Source organism: Delphinapterus leucas, chromosome 20, assembly GCF_059928025.1.
Source record: "Delphinapterus leucas isolate spDelLeu-1000000601 "Yukka" chromosome 20, BTC_Dleu_Yukka2, whole genome shotgun sequence".
Lineage (NCBI taxonomy): Eukaryota > Metazoa > Chordata > Mammalia > Artiodactyla > Monodontidae > Delphinapterus > Delphinapterus leucas.
The window spans coordinates 13,918,364-13,936,753 of record NC_143148.1 but is presented as its reverse complement, the minus strand read 5'-3'; the positions used below and the strand labels follow the sequence as shown (position 1 = coordinate 13,936,753).

Genomic DNA, 18,390 nt, shown 5'->3' with positions numbered 1-18,390 from the left:
GACCGGCAGGGGGAGCGCGCGCCGGGCGAAGGGGCTACAGTTTCATGGAGGGGGCGGAGGCGGAGGAGCGGGAGTGGGCCGCGGTGGCCCGGGACCTGCTGGCGCTGGGGTAAGGGGAGCGGGCTGTGGCTGGGGGTGCAGGAAGGGGCAGGTTTGCCCTCAGAAATTCCTACTAACCTCCCCCACCCGCTCCCGCTGCCTCGGCCGCGCCGCAGGTATGAGGGTTTTTCGGGGTCGGCGTCGCTGGGAACCTCGTGCCCAGACTTCAGGGCTCTGTGCGCGCGGCTGGCGGCGGAGCTGGCGACTCTGGGTGCCCTGGAGCGGCAGCGAGAGGAGGGCACGGAGGCGCTGAGCGCCGGTACGCATGGAGCGGGAGGCTGGGAGTGTCGGAGCCATGGGTGGCGCCGCCACGCCCTGACATCTCCCGCCTCCGGCAGGTTCTGTTCCCGAGGAGGAATTCCTGCGACAGTTGGCCGGCCTGTTGCGGGAGTTGCACTGCCCAGACCGCAAGCTCTGCGGCGGGAACTGCGGGGCCTCGCTGCAGGAGCCCGGCGTGCGCCTGCGCCTGCTGCGTGAGGAGGGGGCTGGCCGGGATGCGGAAGTGGGAGAGGCTACAGCCTCGAGGGGGGCGGGCTCTGCGCGTTGAGGTGGAGCCCGGGATCCCGAGGGGGCGTGGTCAGAATTTTGAGACCAGCAAGAGGGCCGGACGGAGGTGGGTGGGGTCCGAACACTGGGCTAGGCTAAGGGCTCTGCGATGGGCGGGGTTAGTATTTTGATGGTGGGTCTTGAAGCTCACATGGGTTGGGTTAGACGGAGCGGGACAGGAGGTTCCGAAGTGGGCAGGGTTTGAAAAATCTGCAGAGGGAGCTGGGTCTCGAAGTGAGTGGGGCTTATTCTGGAGGTAGAAGCAGGATTCTAGGTGGGCGGAACTAGGAGGCGGGAGGTTTTGAAGCCGCTTGAACTTTTTGACCCCGGTAGGTGGGGTGGCAGCCCTCCTTGATTGCACTGCTCCTTTTCCCTACTTTTAGGCTTTCTCTGCTCGGAGGTCCAGGCTGCTCGCCTGCTCCGCCTGCAGTCCCGTCTGGATCCCAGTCCTGAGCAGTCTGGTGTGGAGGGAGCAGAGGAGGGATCTGGCCTGGTCCAGGAAATGGTCCTTACTCTCCAAGCCCTGGGGCTGCCTAGACCCATGCCGGGGACCCCAGCCAGCCAGCTGCTTCGAGACTTGCATGCCAAGGTAGAGGGCTGGAGCCCCCTCCGCACCCGGCTCACCTCACTCTCCTCGTAGGGGGGACAGCCCCCTTTTCAAAAGTGGCTCTGGGGGGAGTGCACAGCCACGGATGTTTCCTACAACTGTGACTGCCATTCTTGGTTCTGTGGCCGGGGTCCTCAGGGTCGTGGGGAACTGGGGTCCACGGAGGAGTCTATCCGATTTCTGCCCGGTCAACCCCAGCCTCCTTCTTCTCTCATCAGATCGTGGAGCTGCTGCCTTCCCTGCCCGCAGGGTCCCTAAAGCCTCTCCTCAGCTACCCGCTGGATGCACCTAGATGGGTAAGGCTGTGTATGGCTGTATGTATGTGAAAAGAAATGGGAGTGAGGGGGGCCCCTGGCATGACTGAGACCTTTTCCCCCAGGAAGCATTGGAGTCTCTGTACCAAAGCCTGCGAGATCAGTATTGCTGCCGCCGCTGCCTCCTCCTCAAGCGCCTGGACCTCACAACATCTGCTTTCCACTGGAGTGATCGGGCAGAGGTGTGGGCAGAAGACCAAGGCAGGAGCAGTTGTGAGGGCTGCAGCTGCAGGGAGGAGACATGAGGGCCAGGGATATGACCCTCTTGCTGGTTCTGAGGCCCAGGACATTTTAGAATCTTGTGAGGTTTGGGGGTCTGGAATCTCAGGGCCCCCAGGGCATTCTAGAATTCCCTGGTCTGATCTGGGAGTGTATTTAGAGCAATACTCCTTACTAAAAGATGTGGGAAGTGCACAACATTGTAAATCAACTATACTTCGATAAAGCAAACAAACAAGAAACATAATGAAATATTAAAAAAGAAAAAAAGATGTGGGAAGTGAGGCCCTGAGACAGGAAGAGATGCTTTCAAGATTACAGATCCCATCTGGGGAGGTCTCGTGGGCACGTTCTCCATGTCTACTCCTACTCACTAGGCCCAAGGAGAGGCCATGAAGGCAGTGCTGATCCCAATTCGAGAGGCTCTGACCCCAGAATCGGATGTCTCCATTGCACACGTACTGGCTGCTCGAGCTGACCTGTCACGCCTTGTCCCAGCCACCAGCAAGACTGCCCGCCGAGGGACCTGCTGTGCTATCCACAAGGTGAGTACCTGGGGATGGGGAAGGGCCCCAGCATCCTTGGCCTTCAAACTGGCCTTTTAGCCTTTGCTTGTACAAACCTTGTCCTCTTCTGCCTGGGCTCCTGCTCTCGCCTTCTCCTTGGGTTCCTGGCCTCTGGACTCACGACCTCTAATCTGCCCCCTCCACATGGCAGTTAGAAGGATGTTTCTAACTCAAACATCTGACCATGTCCCTCCCTAGCTCAAAACCCTTCTATGGCTCCCCAGTGCCTTCAGAACAAAGTCCACCTATTTACTGAGGCCCTGCCCTCCTCTCCTCCTTTGGCTTAGAATCCTCTCCCACCACTCACCCTGTCCGCTGTATTGGGTTTTAACCATTTTTAAAGCAAAACTACCCTCTGTTCAAATGATTACATATTTAGCCTGCATTGGGAGTAAGGAGTGTTACCACTGGACCACCAAGGAAGTCCCAGCATCTGCCCTTCCTTTTTCAACCTCATGCTGTTCTCTTGGCTCTCTAGCCCCCTTGTCCAAGATATTTTTCTTCTCTGCAACTCAAGTCTAATCACCTCTCAGGTGCTTATGGGCAGCGTTCCAGACCGGGGGGGCCGCCCAAATGAGCTGGAGGCTCCCATGCCCAGCTGGCAGAGCAGAAGAGAGGACAGAGGCGGGCAGAAGGCAGGCCGCCAGTGCTGGGGCCGCAAGAAGAAGAAGTAAAGGGGGACTGGTGGTTGGAGGGGGGGTCCTTCATGAGGTGCTGACATTGATAATCTCTGAGGAGTCACTGTGAGGGTTTCTCTTGGCACCTGGCACCCCAGCCCCATATCCCCTGTTCCTCAGGTCCCAAATGTCCTCCCCACATCTACCATTCAACACCAAGGACCATGTTCTCTGGAAAATAAATTTAATTAATTAATTAATTTTTAAAAATTTATTTATTTGTTTATTTTTGGCTGTGTTAGGTCTTTGTTGCTGCACGTGGCCTTCTCACTGCGGTGGCTTCTCTTATTGCAGAGCATGGGCTCTAGGTGCACGGGCTTCAGTAGTTGTGGCACTCGGGCTCAGTAGTTGTGGCTCGTGGGCTCTAGAGTGCAGGCTCAGTAGTTGTGGTGCACAGGCTTAGTTGCTCCCGCGGCATGTGGGATCTTCCCAGATCAGGGATCGAACCCGTGTCCCCTGCATTGGCAGGCGGATTCTTAACCACTGCGCCACCAGGGAAGTCCTAAATTTAATTTATGACAGCCCTAGGAACTATCTCTGTGGGGGCCAGGTCAGGGGTGCTCAGGTTTGAGGAAAGGTAGGGGGGTCTCTGTCCCCTGGGTCTGAACAGGCCCCTGCTGCTCTGACCTTTAAAGCCCTTTGCTCTTCAGCAACATCTTTCCCTCCCAGTGGGCATGGGGGAGGAGACATGCAGGCATTGGGCAAACATCTGTCAGGTACCCACCATGTGCCAGCCCTGTGCTAGGCATTGGGGTTACAGATAATAATAACCCCTGGTCTCCCGGAGCTGACCTTTCTGGTGAGGAAGGGCAGACAAGAAAGTTTAGTTTGTCAGATGGGGAAAGGGCTTTGGAGAGAAATAAAGCAGGAAGGCAGGATTGAGACCATGGCAGGATTGCAACTTTATGCATGATCAGGGGAGGCCTCACTGAGAAGGTGGGTACTTGAGCTAAGTCCCAAAGAGGGAGCCATGTGGACCTCTGGGGAAGAGCCTTCCCTTCCTGACAGAGGGAGTGTCCAGTGCAAAGGCCCTGAGGTAGGAGTATTTTGGGGCATGATCAGGGACCATTGGAGGCCAGTGTAGCTGAAGCAGGATGAGTGAGGGGGTGAGTGGTGGGAGGGGAGGTGGGAGAGGTGATGGGGGCAGACCATGTGGGGTGGGCCACAGTGAGAACTCTGGCTTTTCCCCTGAGTGAGATGAAGCCATGGGAGGGCTCTGAGCAGAGGAGGGATGTGATTGGACTCAGGTGTTCACAGGCTACCTCCCTGTTCCACCCTTTCTCTGGCCTTCTCTCCCATCTCTGGAACTCCAGAGTTTGGAACTTTACCCACTCTGTACCGTCCCCCTCCTGACCCATACTGACATCAATGTAGCATATTGGTCAGTAGCTTCCATTTTAGAGGCAGGCAGACCTGGGTGTGAGTCCTGTCTCCAGCACTTAGGCGTTCTGCCACCTTGGGTGAGCAGTTTAACTTCACTGAGCCTGTTTCCTCATCTGTAAAATGGAGATTTAAGGAGGTGGCGAGATGATGCCTAGGTCTAAATGTATCCAGCACAGAGCTGGATATTAAATGCAAGAAAAGGGAGTACGATTAATAGCCACTCTGATGCAAAAGAAGAAAGTAACTTTCTTTCGGAGTAAGAGATGACGGATGCTTCAACAAAGGCAGTGTGGATGGGAAGGAGGCGATGCCTTTGGGGGGTTCTGCTGGAGGCCTGGAGGCCGAATAATAGGACTCGAGACTGACTCTGGTGGAGGGAGTGGGGAGAGAGCAGACCAAGGCAACGTCTAGGAACTCAGCTTGGAGGACTGGGTGGGTGATGGGGCCGTCGCTGGCAGAGGGACCTGGAAGGAGGAAGACACTGGGTGATGTGGGAAGTGTACGATGTCCAGGAGACGGTTCACTGCAGGGGGAGAGCCTCACCCAGACTTGTGAAAGTGGATGGATGAATGTCCCCTCTGGATTTTCTTTTAGCTCAATCTGAGAGTCCCCACTTTCGAATCGTGGCATTTACTCCACCATTAGTGTCTGATATATTTGGCCTTATTCTAGCCATCTTATAGTTGTCTTTCTTTTTTTCTTCCTAAACTCCCTTTTCGTTTCTACTAGTGGCTACCCCTTCCCCTCCCCACAACATACTGTAATTCCTATTTTTCTATCAACATTAAAAATTAACCACTATCTATGCCCTCCTACCCAAGCAATTGAGGACTTTTGCATATTTTAACTTTCCTATGCTTCCCCAAATCTGTCTGGGCTCCCCCAGGCAAATAGGCTGGTCTCCCTGTATCCAGTTGTGGGTAGGGGCAGCTCCTCCTCACCGTCTCTGGTTCCCAGGAGGGATGTGAGGGCTCTGTCTGGGTCCAAGCATGGCAAACGTGCCACCCAGTCTTAGGTTCCAGGGATAGCGTGTAGGAGAAATTGTCCTCGGAGCCTGTTCGTGGGGTTGTGGATGGGAGGGATGTGGGTGCGGTAGGAAAGACCTCATGACCTTGGAGTTAATCCCCATCCATCCACCAGACCCCCTTCCCAGGACTGCTACACCCTGGGTCTTACCACAGCCGGCATGGGGAACTGGTGTGGGTGGGACAGGGGCTTCTAGGGGGCTCACGTCGCCCTTGGCCCCTGGCCTCTTCTTACACTCCAACTTCACTTGGTCTCTGCAGTGTTTGTGGCAACACAGCCCACAGTCTGGGGGAAATTCAGAGGTTAGTGCCAGAGGCCCAGTCTGTGTCCTCTATTCTTCCAGCCCGTGGGTCCTGGATTCCCTCCCCCTACCCATGCCCCGCTCACCCCGACAGCGGTAGCCTTGCTTGGTGACACCCCAAAGCTGGGAAGAGAAAGCAGAATAGGTTACCTAGGCTAGGGGAAGGAGGGCTGTGATTGGGGTGGGGCTGGGGTCTGTCTGGAGGAAACAATTCAGGTTTTGGAAGTTTTCAAGGCTAGAGGCTTATGTGGGATCTGGGAGACTAAAGGAATTAGGAGGTTATCTCAGGTTTGGAAAGTCATCTGTGATATGAGAATTGGACAAAATTTGGAATTAATAAAGCATAAATTCTATGGGCAGGGATTGTGTCTGTTCTGTTTCCTCCTGTGCTCCCACCCACCCAGAGCCTATAACTGTGCCGGGCACACAGCAGGTGCCCAGTATATATTTACGAATGAAAAAATGAATGAAAAAGTAAATTCGGAAAATAATCCAAGGTTTGTGAATTGCTCTTGGTTTGAGATTGAGAGATTTGTCCATTATACAGAGTTTGAGGATACCCTGAATTTGGAAATTATCCAGGGTTTGAATTATCTGGGGTCTAGAGACTTGGAGATTGATTCCGCTTGGAGATAATCTACTCGTGTTTGTAGATTCTCCAGGGTTTGGCAATTATCCAGGATGGAGGTTGGGAATCGAGCAGTATCTAGACTTCAGAATTATCCAAAATGTAGGGAATATCCATTGTTTAGCGTTGCTGTGAAATATAGGGATTATTTGAGGCTAGAGGCTTTTGTGGAATTTGGGGATTATCCGGGGCTTGGTGACCGTGCGCGCTCCAGGGCAGGGCTGGCTTTTCCAGCCCAGGCTGTGAGGAGTTAGGGCACTCCAGGGGTCCCTCAGGGTGACAGCGGGCGGAGTGCTCACGAAGCCACTGCAGATGCCACAGAAGGTGGGCTTGCGGAAGGTGACCTCCTGGAAGGTGTGCAGGAAGGCCAGGCCCAGCTTGGAGCAGATGGCGCTGGCCTGGAGCAGGTACCCTGTCAGCTCCTCTCGGCTGAAGGAGCCACTCCTGGGGGAGAGACTGCGCTTCAGCAGGACTGGCCCATTTCTTCCAGACCCAGGAGTCCTGGATACCCCAGGTCCTCGTCTTAAGGGAACCCAGGAGTCGGGAGCACCTACCCCTGGCGGGGGGGTGGGTGAAGCCCGTGGCAGGCGAAGGGGAAGTTGCCTGAGAGTCGCTCAAAGTCCTCCTGAGAGATGGTGCCTCGGCCTTCGGGGTCATAGTTCTTGAACACAGACTTCGGAGGAGCGTGGGAAGGGCAGAGTCAGGCCGAGTCAGAGGCCCCAGGGCCTTAGATCCCTCCTCCCGCCCAGGGCTCCTCCTCACCTCCACCAGCTGCTCCACGTGCCGACCCAGCGTGACCCTGTCGGGCTTGGGCGTCACGCCAGGGGCCCACTGCACCACCAGGGGCACCTGGAAGGGGGAGGGTGGCTGGGGCAGGGACAGAGGGTCACAGTTAGTCATTGCAGAGGCTTGGGCTGGAGGTCAGAGGTCAGGGTGGGGTCTCACCAGACTCTTGGGACAGCGGGGCTCCCGGGCATAAGAAAGCTCATAGATCTCGTCCTCCGTGTAGAAGAGATCCAGGGAAAGCTGGAGGATGGGCAGGGTGTTATGGACCCTCCTTGTCTCTGTCCTCCATGCCTGCCTGGGCCCCCAATCTCCTCCTCTTTCCAAAGCCCCTCTTCCCTGGGACCCCCATGGTCCTCTCTCCCACTGAGCCCCACTTCACTCTGCACACCCCTGGTGCCCTAGACCAGAAACACCATCTTGTCACCGAGGCTCTTTTGATCCTATTTAAAATTGTAAACCCCTGTCACTTTCCATGCCTGTTTCTGCTTTAATTTTCTCTATAGCACTTTTTATCTAAAAGACCATATGATTTACTTATTTACTTTTTTCACTGGCTATCTCCCCCACTAGGAAGTCAGCTCCACAAGACAGCAATTTTTTTCTGATGTTGCACACTGCTGTGAGCCTAAGTGCCTAAAGTAGTGCCTGGCTCACAGCAGGTGCTCAATAAATATTTGGGCTGATGGCCTCTTAGGGTCAGCATAGCATAGCAGCTCAGGCACCAATCATTCTGGGGCAGGACCAGCTTCACAGGAAGGCCCCACACTTAGAGGGGCCTCCACTTCATTTAATGCCCTGCTGTCACCATCTTGAAATTCTTAATAATTTCAAACAAGGAGCCCCACATTTTCAATTTGCAGGTGGTCCTGTCTTAGGATCTGAAAGTCAGCTTTTCAGTCTTAGACTACCTGGTCCTCAGAATCCCAGTCTCTCTCAATTTATAGCTCTTTAGAATGAAATATATATATCTCTACCTCTCTATCTCTATTATCTATCTATCATCTATCTACCTATCTATCTGTCTATGTAAAATAAAATATAGCCAGAATCTCACACTTGCAGTCTTAGGACATAGTGTGAGAGTTAATACATGTTCTGAAGCTGGCCTGCTGTGGGACAGGGGGCAAGTGACCTCACCTCTGTGGGTCTCAGTTTCTCAGTCTGTAGAATGGACACAATAAGGGTCCCCTCCTCGTAGGGTTGTGAGGATGGAATGAAGTGCTCTCTGGGGACTGTTAAACATGGCGCCTGGCACATAATAAGTGGTCAATAACTGTTATTAGCTTTTTGCTTAGATTCCTGGATATGTTAAAGCTTGGAATTTTGGACTAGTGGCATGAGAAGCTCAGAACCTTGGAGTTCAGGAGTGCAAAAGCCTGAAGCAATTCTGGAGCTCAGATCAATGGATACTTGAGTTGCTGGGGGAACTGGGGGAAAAACGCATTACTTATATAGAGCTCACTGTGTTCCAGATACTATTTTAAGTACTTTATGTGAATTATATGAATGATATTTCTATGAATTACATTACTGATTCTTTTCAACCACTCTCTGAAGTAGGTCCTATTTGTATTCCCATTTTGTAGTTAAGGAAACTGAGGCTGAGGGGTTAAGTGACTTGCCCAAGACCACACAGAAAAAAAACAAAAACAAAAACACCCCTAGAAGCTCTGGCTTCAAAGCCCATGCATTCCAGTGCTATTCTACTATTCTATCCTGACCCTCACCCCCCCAGGACCCTAAATCTCAGTACCCCGCAGGTGCAGCCTCTGGGAGCTCAGCCTGGGCAGCTCAGGGCAGCTCACCGTGAGCAGATGCAGTAGGTCCTCCTTGGCACTGCAGGGGGGGTGTTGCCTCTGGAGGGCTGCCAGCTCCTGCAGCCGCAGGTAGAGGCTGTTGAGCTTGGGTAGGTGCAGGCGGCCGTCAGGCAACCTGTCAGGCTGTGCCTCGTGCAGGGACACCAGATCCTTGAGATGCACACCCAGTACAGGCAGCCGGAAGCCGGTGCAGCCAGCCCAGGTGCGGCGGTAACAGGCGTAGTTGTTGTGGGCAGCAAGAAGCTCAGTCAGCTCCAGCAGGGCCTGTGTGGGAGGGGCATGGGTTTTTTTGGGGGGGGGAGCAGCATGTAATCGGGGAGGCCAGTTCTGTTCCCCTAGCTCCTTGAAGGGGAGTATCTAGCAGCGTCCTGTGTGGCTCTGGACCCCCCAGGGGCCCAATGACATTTTGGACCTCTCCCCAAGCCCCTCCATGTCCCACATTGGCTTCAGCATCTCCCCAGACTGCTCTTCCACTTGGGCCCCCATCTCAGAAAGGCCCCACTGTCTCCCATTCCCCAGGCTAGAGTGATTTTTCAAAAACCCAAATCTGATCATGGGTGCTCTCAGCATTCCCAAACGCTTCCTAGCTCCCCACAGCCCTCTAGATAAAGCCCAGACACCTTAGTTGAGCTTGCAAAAGGCTCAACAGGATCTCCCCCTGCCCCCTGCCCCGGCATCTCCAGCCCAATATCCTGCCACATCCTGACCTCAGGCACACACCAGACTCATGAATGACTCACTCTCCTTAGACACTTTCAGGACACCCCCAACCCATGCTCCTCCCATGGGTGGCCCAAATGTTGGCATCCCTGGGGGCATCATTTCACTCCCCACCTGGACTTCAAGTTCTCTGCTAGCATCTCTTATCTGCCTCCCTCCAGTCCTGCTCAGGACCAGACACACAGTAGAGAGAGGTCAGCACCACGGATGAGGAGGGAGGAAGAATGACAGGAGGACAAAGCCTGGGGGGTCTGTCAGATTTGGAGGAGCAAAAGGTCTCTGGGTGGCTCCAGAGCCCCTGAGAAGGGACGGAGGGGGCTGGGGAAAAGTGTGTGGGTTCAGGATAATTGACCACTGGAACTTTGGGGAGGGCAGTGGGACTTCACCTTGGTGCTGTCAGGGCTCAGGTGGTTGTGGGAGTCCTTGAGTCTGGAGATGGCGCTATGACACAGGCCCCCAGTGACTGCCATCAGCGTGTTGAAATTCTGCAGCTGGAGGAGCCTCTAGGAAGGGAGGGTGATGCAGAAGTGGTGGGCACCACATGGAGGACAGGCAAATTGGGGGTTCAAATGACAGCATCCCCATTGAGTTGGGGTCTCAGGCATGTGTGGGGATGGGCCAGTGCAGGCATCAGACAGGTGAGATGTGTCAGGCAGGAGTGGGCCACAAGCAGGTATGTGGGCATCACACGGAGGTCAGGTAGATGATAGACTAATGTTAGGTCAGATAGAAGTGGGGGAAGTCAGGGACTTCCCTGGCGGTCCAGTGGTTAGGACTCAGCGTGTACTTCCACTGCCGGGGCATGAGCTGGAGCTCTGGTGGGAGAACTATTATCCCACATGCCACGTGGTATGGCCAAAAAAAAAGTGGGGGGAGTCAGGCAAGTATGGGGTGTTGGACGGGTTTGGGGACTCAACAGGTCTGTGTCAGGCAGGTGTGGAGGTTGCAGACAGATGTTAGGGTGTCAGACAACTAGGCGGCCTCTGCACTGGGAGCCAGCCAGGTGAGGGGAGACCAGAAGGCCTGGGTTCTGGGCAGGAGTTGGGAGCTGGGCAGAGGTGAAATCGTCCAGAGTGATACGGAGGGGTCAGGTAGATATAAGAGACAGGTGTGGGGTCAGCCCTCCCCTTTCTCAAGTTTGTAGAGCGGAGGTTGCTGGGGGAGAAGGTTGTTGGGGGCCAGGGAGGAATGGAAGACGCTCAGACCGGGGAGACCCCACGTAGATGCCAGAACACCCTGGTCTGTCGTGCGGGACAGGGGAAGCAAGGAGATGGAAGACGCCAGAGGCAGGGCGTGGTCTGCGAGGAAGTACGCAAAGGGGCGTGGCCACGCTGGGGGAAGGCGGGCTTCCCTTTTCTCCAGAAGGGAGGAACATAGCTGGAAAGGAGGGGGAAGGGGAGGGGGGAAGGGAAAGGGGGGAAGGTGAAGAGAAAGGGCGGGCCAAGGGAGACCTGAAGTGATGGGGTCGGATGCTGTCACTGTCCTAAAGGGACAGCTGGGGCCTAGTGACGGGGTAGAGTTTGACGCAAAGGTGCGGGCAAGAAAGAGTCTCCTCTTTCATTGCCCTGCGAATAGAATATTCGGGCATTGGGCTTGTGAGACGGGGTCAGGAGGAACGTCGTCAACTGCCACGTCTGGGACCAAGGAGTGGGGCCAGGGCGGGTTGGACGTGGTGAAATCAAGGCCAGGGAAGAAGTGCCGTCACAGTCCCGGGTTAAAACAACAGGACTGGGGCCGCGGGGACGCGGCCGGGGGGGGCGGGGCGTGATGCGTTCGGGAGGGGCCACGATATGGTGACGTCACCGCCCGGGAGCCCCGCGGGGCAGGTGCTCAGAAAGTGGGCAGAGCGGCGGGGCGGACCTCACCTGTGCCACGTGGATGAACTTGTCCAGCACCTGCCCGCGCTGTGCAGGCCCGGGACGGCTCAGCACCATGACCTGCACCCAGCGGGACACGCTGTTGCTGAGACCTACGGATCCCTCCAGGGCCGGGCAGCCCCGCACGGAGCCCTGCAAAACGTAGCCCCGCAGGTCCTGGGGCTGGGGGTGAGGTGGGTGTCAGGGTGGGCCCTCGCGCTCAGGCTCTGCCCCTCACACGCCATCCCCCAAGCAGTCACGACCTCTGACGTCCTAGCCCGGCCATCACATGTCCCTGAGGTCACCATGGCCCTCTCCCATCTGAGGAGAAATGTTTAAAGAAAGTTGGGTACTATTCTGAGCCCTTCCTCATAGCCTCACAAGTCTATGAAGTGAACACTATATTATTCCCATTTTAGAGATGAGGTAATTGAGGCACAGAGAGGCTAAGTAATTTGCCCAGGGTCACACAGGCCCGAGTCAGGGAGGGAACCCAGTCTATTGCTCTTAACTGTATACCTGACTGGTATATAGTCAGCAAAGGGAAGGGTGGTGAAGAGGACACGAAACTAACTTCTATTTGTTCTGCTCAAGGAGTCAACATTACATACCCACATCTACTGCACTGTGTGTGTGTGTGTGTGTGTGTGTGTGTACAATCAGGAAATTTTCCCATTAAGGAACCAGATCCCCAACTACCCTCAAAACGATGATGGCAAGATGGCAATAGCTAAACACTTATATATAGGTTGAAGCATTTGAAATTACAATTTGGGTAGGTTAAATATGTCAAAACATGGCAATTTCAAATGGTTCAACTATAGAGCATTTACTCTGGACGAGGTGCTGATCCTATGAGGCAGGAACTAAGTCCCCCTTTTACAGATAACGGGCTGAGGCACAGTGAATTTAAATGCTTCTCAAATAAATGAACAATTAATAAAATATTTTGAGCACTTACTATGTGCCAGGCACTGTGACGAGCATTTTTAAATGGACATATTAATTTCCCCAACCAGCCAATGAAATATTATGACCTCCTTTTTACACATGAGAAAACTGAGTCCCAGAGAGGTTGAGAAACTAGTTCAAAATTACACAGGTAGGAAGGGGCTGATGGGTTTGAACCCGGGGCTCTGTGGTCAGCCAGCTTAACTCATTTTCCTGGACCCTCTAGCACCCAAGTTTGACAGTTTGGGTCCTCTCAGTCCTGCCTGGCCCCAGCCAGGCCTCAGCCCACCCCAAGCCCTCCCCAGCTGGGAGGAGGGGCGTCCTTACCGTGATAGCCTGGAAGGACCGGAACTCCAGGTAAGTGAGGTGCTCTGCCAGCTCCTCGGTCTCCAGGTGGTCGAAAAGCAAGGACACTTTGCGCTTTTTGCCCAGGCCTGGGCTGCTTATGGGGGGAGGGGGGCCAGGGCCACCAGGGCTCAGCCTGGGGGCAAAGAGAGGCAGGGGGAGGAGCTGGGGTGGACGGTGTGGGAGTGTGGAGGCAGAAGGCAGAGTGGGGGTGGGAGGGAAGGGGAAGGGACTGACTCACAGGTTCGTGGAGTCTCCCAGGCTCCGCTGGGTTGCGTTACCCTCCTGTTCCACAGTGGCCCAGAAGCGACCTATAACCTCTTCTAACTGGGGCTCCTGATGCACTGTCTCAGGGTGTTGGGTCAGCCAGTACCTGAGGGTGGTTTAGAGATGGTGGAATGAGGCTGGGGGTGAGGCAGGTCTCTGAAAGGGGTCTCTTGGGCTGGGGGATCTCTAGGTGCTGGGCTTGGGGACGTCTCTAAATGTGTGCAGGGGGTCTCTGGAAGGCCAGGGTTCAGAGAGGCACCAGGCTGGGAGGATCTCTGGGAGTAGGACTGGGGATCTATGGCAGATGGACTGGGCAATCTCTTGGAAGTGGGATGGCTAGGAAGCAGGGTAGTGGGCATGGGTCTCAGGAGCTAGGTTGGGGGCCTCTAGGGGTGAGATTTGGGGGGAACAGGGTGAGGGGTGTCTTAGAAACTAGGCTGGGGTATATGGGAGGTCGGGGTTTTAGGAATCTGAGCTGGACGTCTTGGGGTACCAGCTGGGAGAGGGTCCATAGGATCTGGTCAGGGGTCTCTAAGAGGTGAGGGTTCTAAGGAAGAGAACTGGGAGGTTTTAGGGACCAAGCCAGGGGATTCTCAGAGTGGGATTTGCAAGAGCAGGACTGGGTAGTCTCTGGAAAGTGGTTTATTTTTGGGGGGGGGGGCAGTAGGGTGAGGATCTTGGGTCATGGGAGTGTAGGTCTTGGCCCAGGCCTACCTGACCAGGTGACAGATCTGCAGCCTCCTCAGCTCCTGTGTGCTCCCTGTGGCCTCCTGGTACTTAAGTTCCAGTCAAGGTTCTGTTATCCAGCATCTCAGACCTGCCTGCTCACCCCGTCCCCACCAGGCTCTCTCATCTCCACCCTCCGTCCTCCACCCACTGCTCATGGCCCCCAGAGGATATAAGGTCAGCAGACGGGCAGCAAGGTGGGCAGAAGGCAGCACCCAGTTGTGCATGGCAAGTACCATGTTGAGAATGTGGTCCCCACGGCGCAGGCTGCCAGCCGAGTCTGAAGGCAGGAGAAGGGGACACTGTGTCAGAATGGCCCCTGGGCAATGGACTGCACAGCTTCCAGAGCCGGTTGGACAGCCTGGTTCAAACCCCAGCTCTACCAGTGACTCCATGTATGAACTTGGGCAAACAACCTGGCCTCCTTGTGCTCCAGTTTCCTTGTCTGTACCATGCATGGACCAGCACCGTCCCTGGCAAGTCATACTGAAGATGGAAATAGTATCAGACCCCTCGCCCCACGGCTCAGGAAAAAGAAGCGCAGGTAGGTGTCTCTCTTACTCCTACTGTAGTGATTGAGAGTCATTCCACATACGCCTGCCTCTATTTTATACCCCTCAAGTTGAGCCCAGAGAGAGGTGGGTGCTTGGCCCAACCTCAGGACTGGGGAGGCTGGCCAGGGAGGGGACACTCACCGAAAGACTGAATGCATCTCTCCAGCAGGTCGTCTTCGCTGCAGCCGCCCTCATTCAGCACACCCAGAGCCATGGAAGCCATGACCTTGCTGATTTCCCGGGGACTGGGGCACGTCTTGTGGCGGCGGGCCTGTCGGGCCCGGCCCCGGCCCCCTGTCTTCCCCGGACATTCCTGGTGGGACTTCCTGTGGACACATTTCCTGGGGAATCATGGGAGCCCCTTCCTTGAGGCAGACCCCCAGAATTCTTCTTGACCCCAAAGCCCCAAGGCATCCTAAAGGCAAGGTCCTAGCGTTAGTCCTGACCTACCGTGGTTCCATAGGAGAAAACCCCAGGAGTAGTCCAGATCATGGGAGGCTTCTCCTACAAGAAAACTCCAAGGGTCACGCCTGTCCTCTTCAGGGAATCAGGGGGGAAAACCCTAGGACTACCCTGAACCACCTCCCCCAGCGAATCATGGGAGAAGAGCCCCAGGACTACTAAAGACCCTCCAGGAATCATAAGAACTCTTTCCTCCAGGCATTGTCCCCCAATTCCCCTTGACTGTATGGTCCCAAGACATCATGGGAGAGGCTTCCTGTTGGCAGATGGGTTACTCCTGACCTCCCAGGGAATCATAGGAGAAGACCCCCAGAATTATTCTTATCCTCCCCAGGGGGAATCATGGGAGGTTCTGCCTTCAGGGATACTCCTCAGAATTCCCCTTTGCTTTCCAACACCTACCCCTCCTCCCCGCAGCCCTCATGAGAGAAGCAGACCCCTGAGATTCCATCTCTCCCTCCTCCCCCACCTTGACCGCCACTAAGGTGACAGACCCCTCCCCCAAGCCAGCCTTTCGGTGGGACTGGAGTCTTAGCTGCAAGCCTGGGTCCCTAGATTTGGAGCCTGGAGAGAAGATACAGGTGCAAAGTAGCCTCACCAGAGCCCTTCAGAGCTGGGTGCGGTCCCTGGGGCTGAGGCAGCTTCAAGGAAAGTTTAAAAATAACCTTCACTCTGCCCTGTGCCTCCCCAAGGCTCCTGTTCCAGTTGGGGAAAGAGGGTAATGGAGAGACAGGGATGGTAGAGGAAGGAGGGAGCAGAATCCAGGCAGAAGGCCTTGGCTTCCACAAGAGTCAGACAGAACTGGGTTGGAGAAATTTATGCTGGCTGGTGAGACTTTGTGTTAATCACATAATTTCTTTGGACCTCAGTTTCCTCATGTGAAAAATGAGGGTCGTCTTCAGACCTTCCCCAAGAATTTATTATGAACATTCAATGCCTTGCTCTTCAAAAGTGCTAACTAAGGGATTTAGTTTGCTTAGGCCCTTAAGTGGCCAGAGGTGAGAAAGTTAAATTTGAGATGCAGAGAAAGAATGTGATGGAGCAAACTAGAAGCAAGGCCTGGGGAAGGGGGTGAAACCAGAAATCGGGAGACCCCCATAACAAGGGCACTGCCATGTCCCTGGTGCATCCTAAAAGCTCTGTAATCATTTTGAATGTTGTTGAGTAACAGCTGGCATTACTGAGCACTGGATGTGTACCGGGCAGAGGGTTGAGCATCTATCTAGTTTAGGGGTTCCCAAAACATGGTCCCCAACCAATCCCAACAGCATCACCTGGGAACTTGAGAGAAATACAAATTCTTAGGCCCCACCCCAGACCTACAGAATCAGACACCTTGAAGGTGGGCCAGCAGCCTGTGTTTTAGAAGCCCTCCAGGTGGTCCTGATGTGTGCCCAAGCTTGAGAACCACAGGTCTAGACTGTACCATCGAGGATTCATGCGTCCCTCTGAGGAGGGACTATGATTATTCTATTGACAGAAGAAGAAACTGAGGCACAGAGCAGGTAAGTGACTTACCTAAGGTCACACAGCCAGAAAATGAGGCAGCCAGGTCTCCACCAGTAAACTCCTGGAGATTATAGGGAGGGGACACTTTGCCTATCAAAGACAAGCTGGGGGAGGCAGAAGGAGCTGCCTAGGCTATGGACCCAGCCACCATGGCCCCTGTGAGGACAGGAAGGCAGAACCTGCTGGTATAGCCAGCTGCTAAGCCCTTACCTTCGGACTCTCTGCCCCCTGCAGCGTCTGGAGCAGCCAGGAGTTGCTTAAGACGCCGCCGGGGAGCCGCCTTGCCCTGCGTCACACTCCCCTCCCCTGGGGCAGGGCCCTGCAGGAGTCTGGAGTTTCAGGTTCTGGGGGCAGCCAAGAAGACCCCAGGGAGGACAGAGACACCCAGCCTACAGAATTAGGATGGGGGCGTGAAGGGCGCGGGGAGAATGGGATCAGAGCAGCTCAAATTCCAGAAGAGCAAGGATAAGACACAGACACCCAAGCAAACAGCCCCAGCCTGAGCTGGCTCTGGACTCCCTGAAGCATCTTTCCACCTGGCGCCCCCTGCTCCTGCTGCTGCCCCGAGAGTAGCCTGATACCCTATGCCCCTGGTTAGAACCTCCCCAAACTTCCCATGCAGCCCAAGCGAGACCCAGGGGCGTAGGGCGCTCCTGGTCTCTTGGAGAAGGGTCCCCTCACCTCTTGCTGTCTTTCCTGTTCATGCTTCCTTGAGGGGAAGGGGTCTTTTAAGAGTGTGGCTCAGCTCCTCCCCCCCTCACCAATGCTCCAGCTTCTTAGCCCCTTGGGAGCTGGGGCCTCCTCGGTGCTTGGGAAGGAAAGAGGAACTGCCCCTCCCCACCCAGCCCCAGGCCAGGGGGAAGGAAGAGGCTGGGGAGAGACCAAAGGTCCCTCCTCCCCCCACACGGGGATCCCTTCAGGCTGAGGTTTCCGGTGCTGCGGGCCCCCACCCCCAATCACCCAGCAGGCTCTCTCTCTATCTCCCCCATCTTTCGGTCTCCAGACCCGTGATTCTCTGTTCTGTCACTGTCAAGCTTCAATAAGAGCAGTTTTTTAAAAAAAAGTATGCCTAATATGACACATTTATGTAAACACACTCAAAAGAAAAGTGTATGTTTCTATGAGGACATAGTCATGTATAATGCACAGCGGTTTGATTGGAAAGTCACAAGACATAATATTTTGTATATTTCTTATGTTTCTTTTATTTCTAGCTTAGTTTTAATAATACCATTTATACCCCAGAAAACATTTTCACTTTATTCCTTTTATTGTAAGAAAACCTTATGTAGCACCTACTGTATACCACACACTGTTCTAAGGGCTCTTAACATATTAACTCATTTAATTCTCACACAAACTTTTTTTTTTTTTGGCTGTGTTGGGGTCTTCATTGCTGCGCATGGGCTGTCTCTAGTTGGCGGCAAGAGGGGGCTATTCTTCGTTGCGGGGCTCTAGAGTGCAGGCTCAGTAGTTGTGGCGCACGGGCTTATTTGCTCCATGGCATGTGGGATCTTCCTGGACCAGGGATCGAACCTGTGTTCCCTGCATTGGCAGGCGGATTCTTAACCACTGTGCCGCCAGGGAAGTCCTCACATAATCTTAAAGACTGTTATCTTAGTAGAAAAATATTGCAGATGGAAGTTAACCCTTGGGGAGTCCCCTCCCCATCCCACTGTCCCTGTTAGGCAGGGGTGACCAATATCATACATGGTTGGGTTTCATCTGATCTGTTGGCTCTGCTTTTAAGTACATGGACACATGCTCATAGAAACACAGACTTTTCTTTTGAGTGTGCATGCTTGTTTTCGCTTACCTAAATGTGTCATGCTTGACATATTTTTTGACACATTTTTAACTTGAAGTACAAAAAAGAGTCAAATCATAAGTGTTTAGGTTGTTGAATGGTGACAAACAGAATATGCCCCTGTGACATTCACAGAAATCAAGAAATAGAACATTTCCATTCCCCATAAGCCCCCTTGTGTTCCTTCCCAGTGCTGTCTCCTAAAAGTTACCAGTAACCTGATT

At 54.3% G+C, this 18,390-nt stretch overlaps 2 protein-coding genes across 6 annotated transcripts; one reads left to right on the top strand and one right to left on the bottom strand.

The window, feature by feature from the left end:
• The first annotated feature begins 4 nt into the window (after positions 1 to 4).
• TSLIG3C (tRNA splicing ligase complex subunit 3C) lies at positions 5 to 3,238 on the top strand. Of its 2 annotated transcripts, XM_022585745.2 has the most exons (8): positions 6 to 109; positions 216 to 358; positions 438 to 572; positions 1,029 to 1,234; positions 1,471 to 1,548; positions 1,632 to 1,748; positions 2,163 to 2,330; positions 2,885 to 3,238. In XM_022585745.2, the coding sequence occupies exons 1-8, from the start codon at positions 45 to 47 to the stop codon at positions 3,023 to 3,025; spliced, it is 1,053 nt and encodes a 350-aa protein (XP_022441453.1). In that variant the 5' UTR covers positions 6 to 44; the 3' UTR covers positions 3,026 to 3,238. The 2 variants fall into 2 exon arrangements, with proteins under 2 accessions (XP_089759035.1, XP_022441453.1); XM_089902909.1 differs by lacking the exon at positions 438 to 572 and having other exon boundaries at positions 5 to 109.
• On the bottom strand, positions 3,192 to 17,168 carry RASGRP4 (RAS guanyl releasing protein 4). 4 transcript variants are annotated; one of them, XM_089902891.1, is made up of 19 exons: positions 17,041 to 17,168; positions 16,369 to 16,420; positions 14,839 to 14,892; positions 14,530 to 14,729; positions 14,009 to 14,114; positions 13,823 to 13,885; positions 13,083 to 13,214; positions 12,824 to 12,977; positions 11,555 to 11,728; positions 10,076 to 10,192; positions 8,958 to 9,233; positions 7,312 to 7,392; positions 7,129 to 7,233; positions 6,921 to 7,039; positions 6,666 to 6,810; positions 5,825 to 5,861; positions 5,588 to 5,722; positions 5,353 to 5,465; positions 3,192 to 3,484 (listed from the first exon to the last, which is right to left on the bottom strand). In XM_089902891.1, the coding sequence occupies exons 3-19, from the start codon at positions 14,847 to 14,849 to the stop codon at positions 3,428 to 3,430; spliced, it is 2,025 nt and encodes a 674-aa protein (XP_089759017.1). In that variant the 5' UTR covers positions 14,850 to 14,892; positions 16,369 to 16,420; positions 17,041 to 17,168; the 3' UTR covers positions 3,192 to 3,427. The 4 variants fall into 4 exon arrangements, with proteins under 4 accessions (XP_089759017.1, XP_089759016.1, XP_089759018.1 ...); XM_089902890.1 differs by having other exon boundaries at positions 3,192 to 4,875; positions 17,041 to 17,167; XM_089902892.1 differs by lacking the exon at positions 10,076 to 10,192 and having other exon boundaries at positions 3,192 to 4,875.
• Between the last annotated feature and the right edge of the window lie 1,222 nt (positions 17,169 to 18,390).

Coding starts and splice junctions, on each gene's coding strand:
- TSLIG3C (XM_022585745.2), top strand. CDS start 45: ATGGAGGGGGCGGAGGCGGAGGAGCGGGAGTGGGCCGCGGTGGCCCGG. Junction 359..437: donor CACGGAGGCGCTGAGCGCCG/GTACGCATGGAG, acceptor CGCCTCCGGCAG/GTTCTGTTCCCGAGGAGGAA. Junction 1,549..1,631: donor CGCTGGATGCACCTAGATGG/GTAAGGCTGTGT, acceptor CTTTTCCCCCAG/GAAGCATTGGAGTCTCTGTA.
- RASGRP4 (XM_089902891.1), bottom strand. Junction 12,978..13,082: donor CTGGGAGACTCCACGAACCT/GTGAGTCAGTCC, acceptor CTTTGCCCCCAG/GCTGAGCCCTGGTGGCCCTG. Junction 7,234..7,311: donor CCCGCTGTCCCAAGAGTCTG/GTGAGACCCCAC, acceptor TCCCTGCCCCAG/CCACCCTCCCCCTTCCAGGT.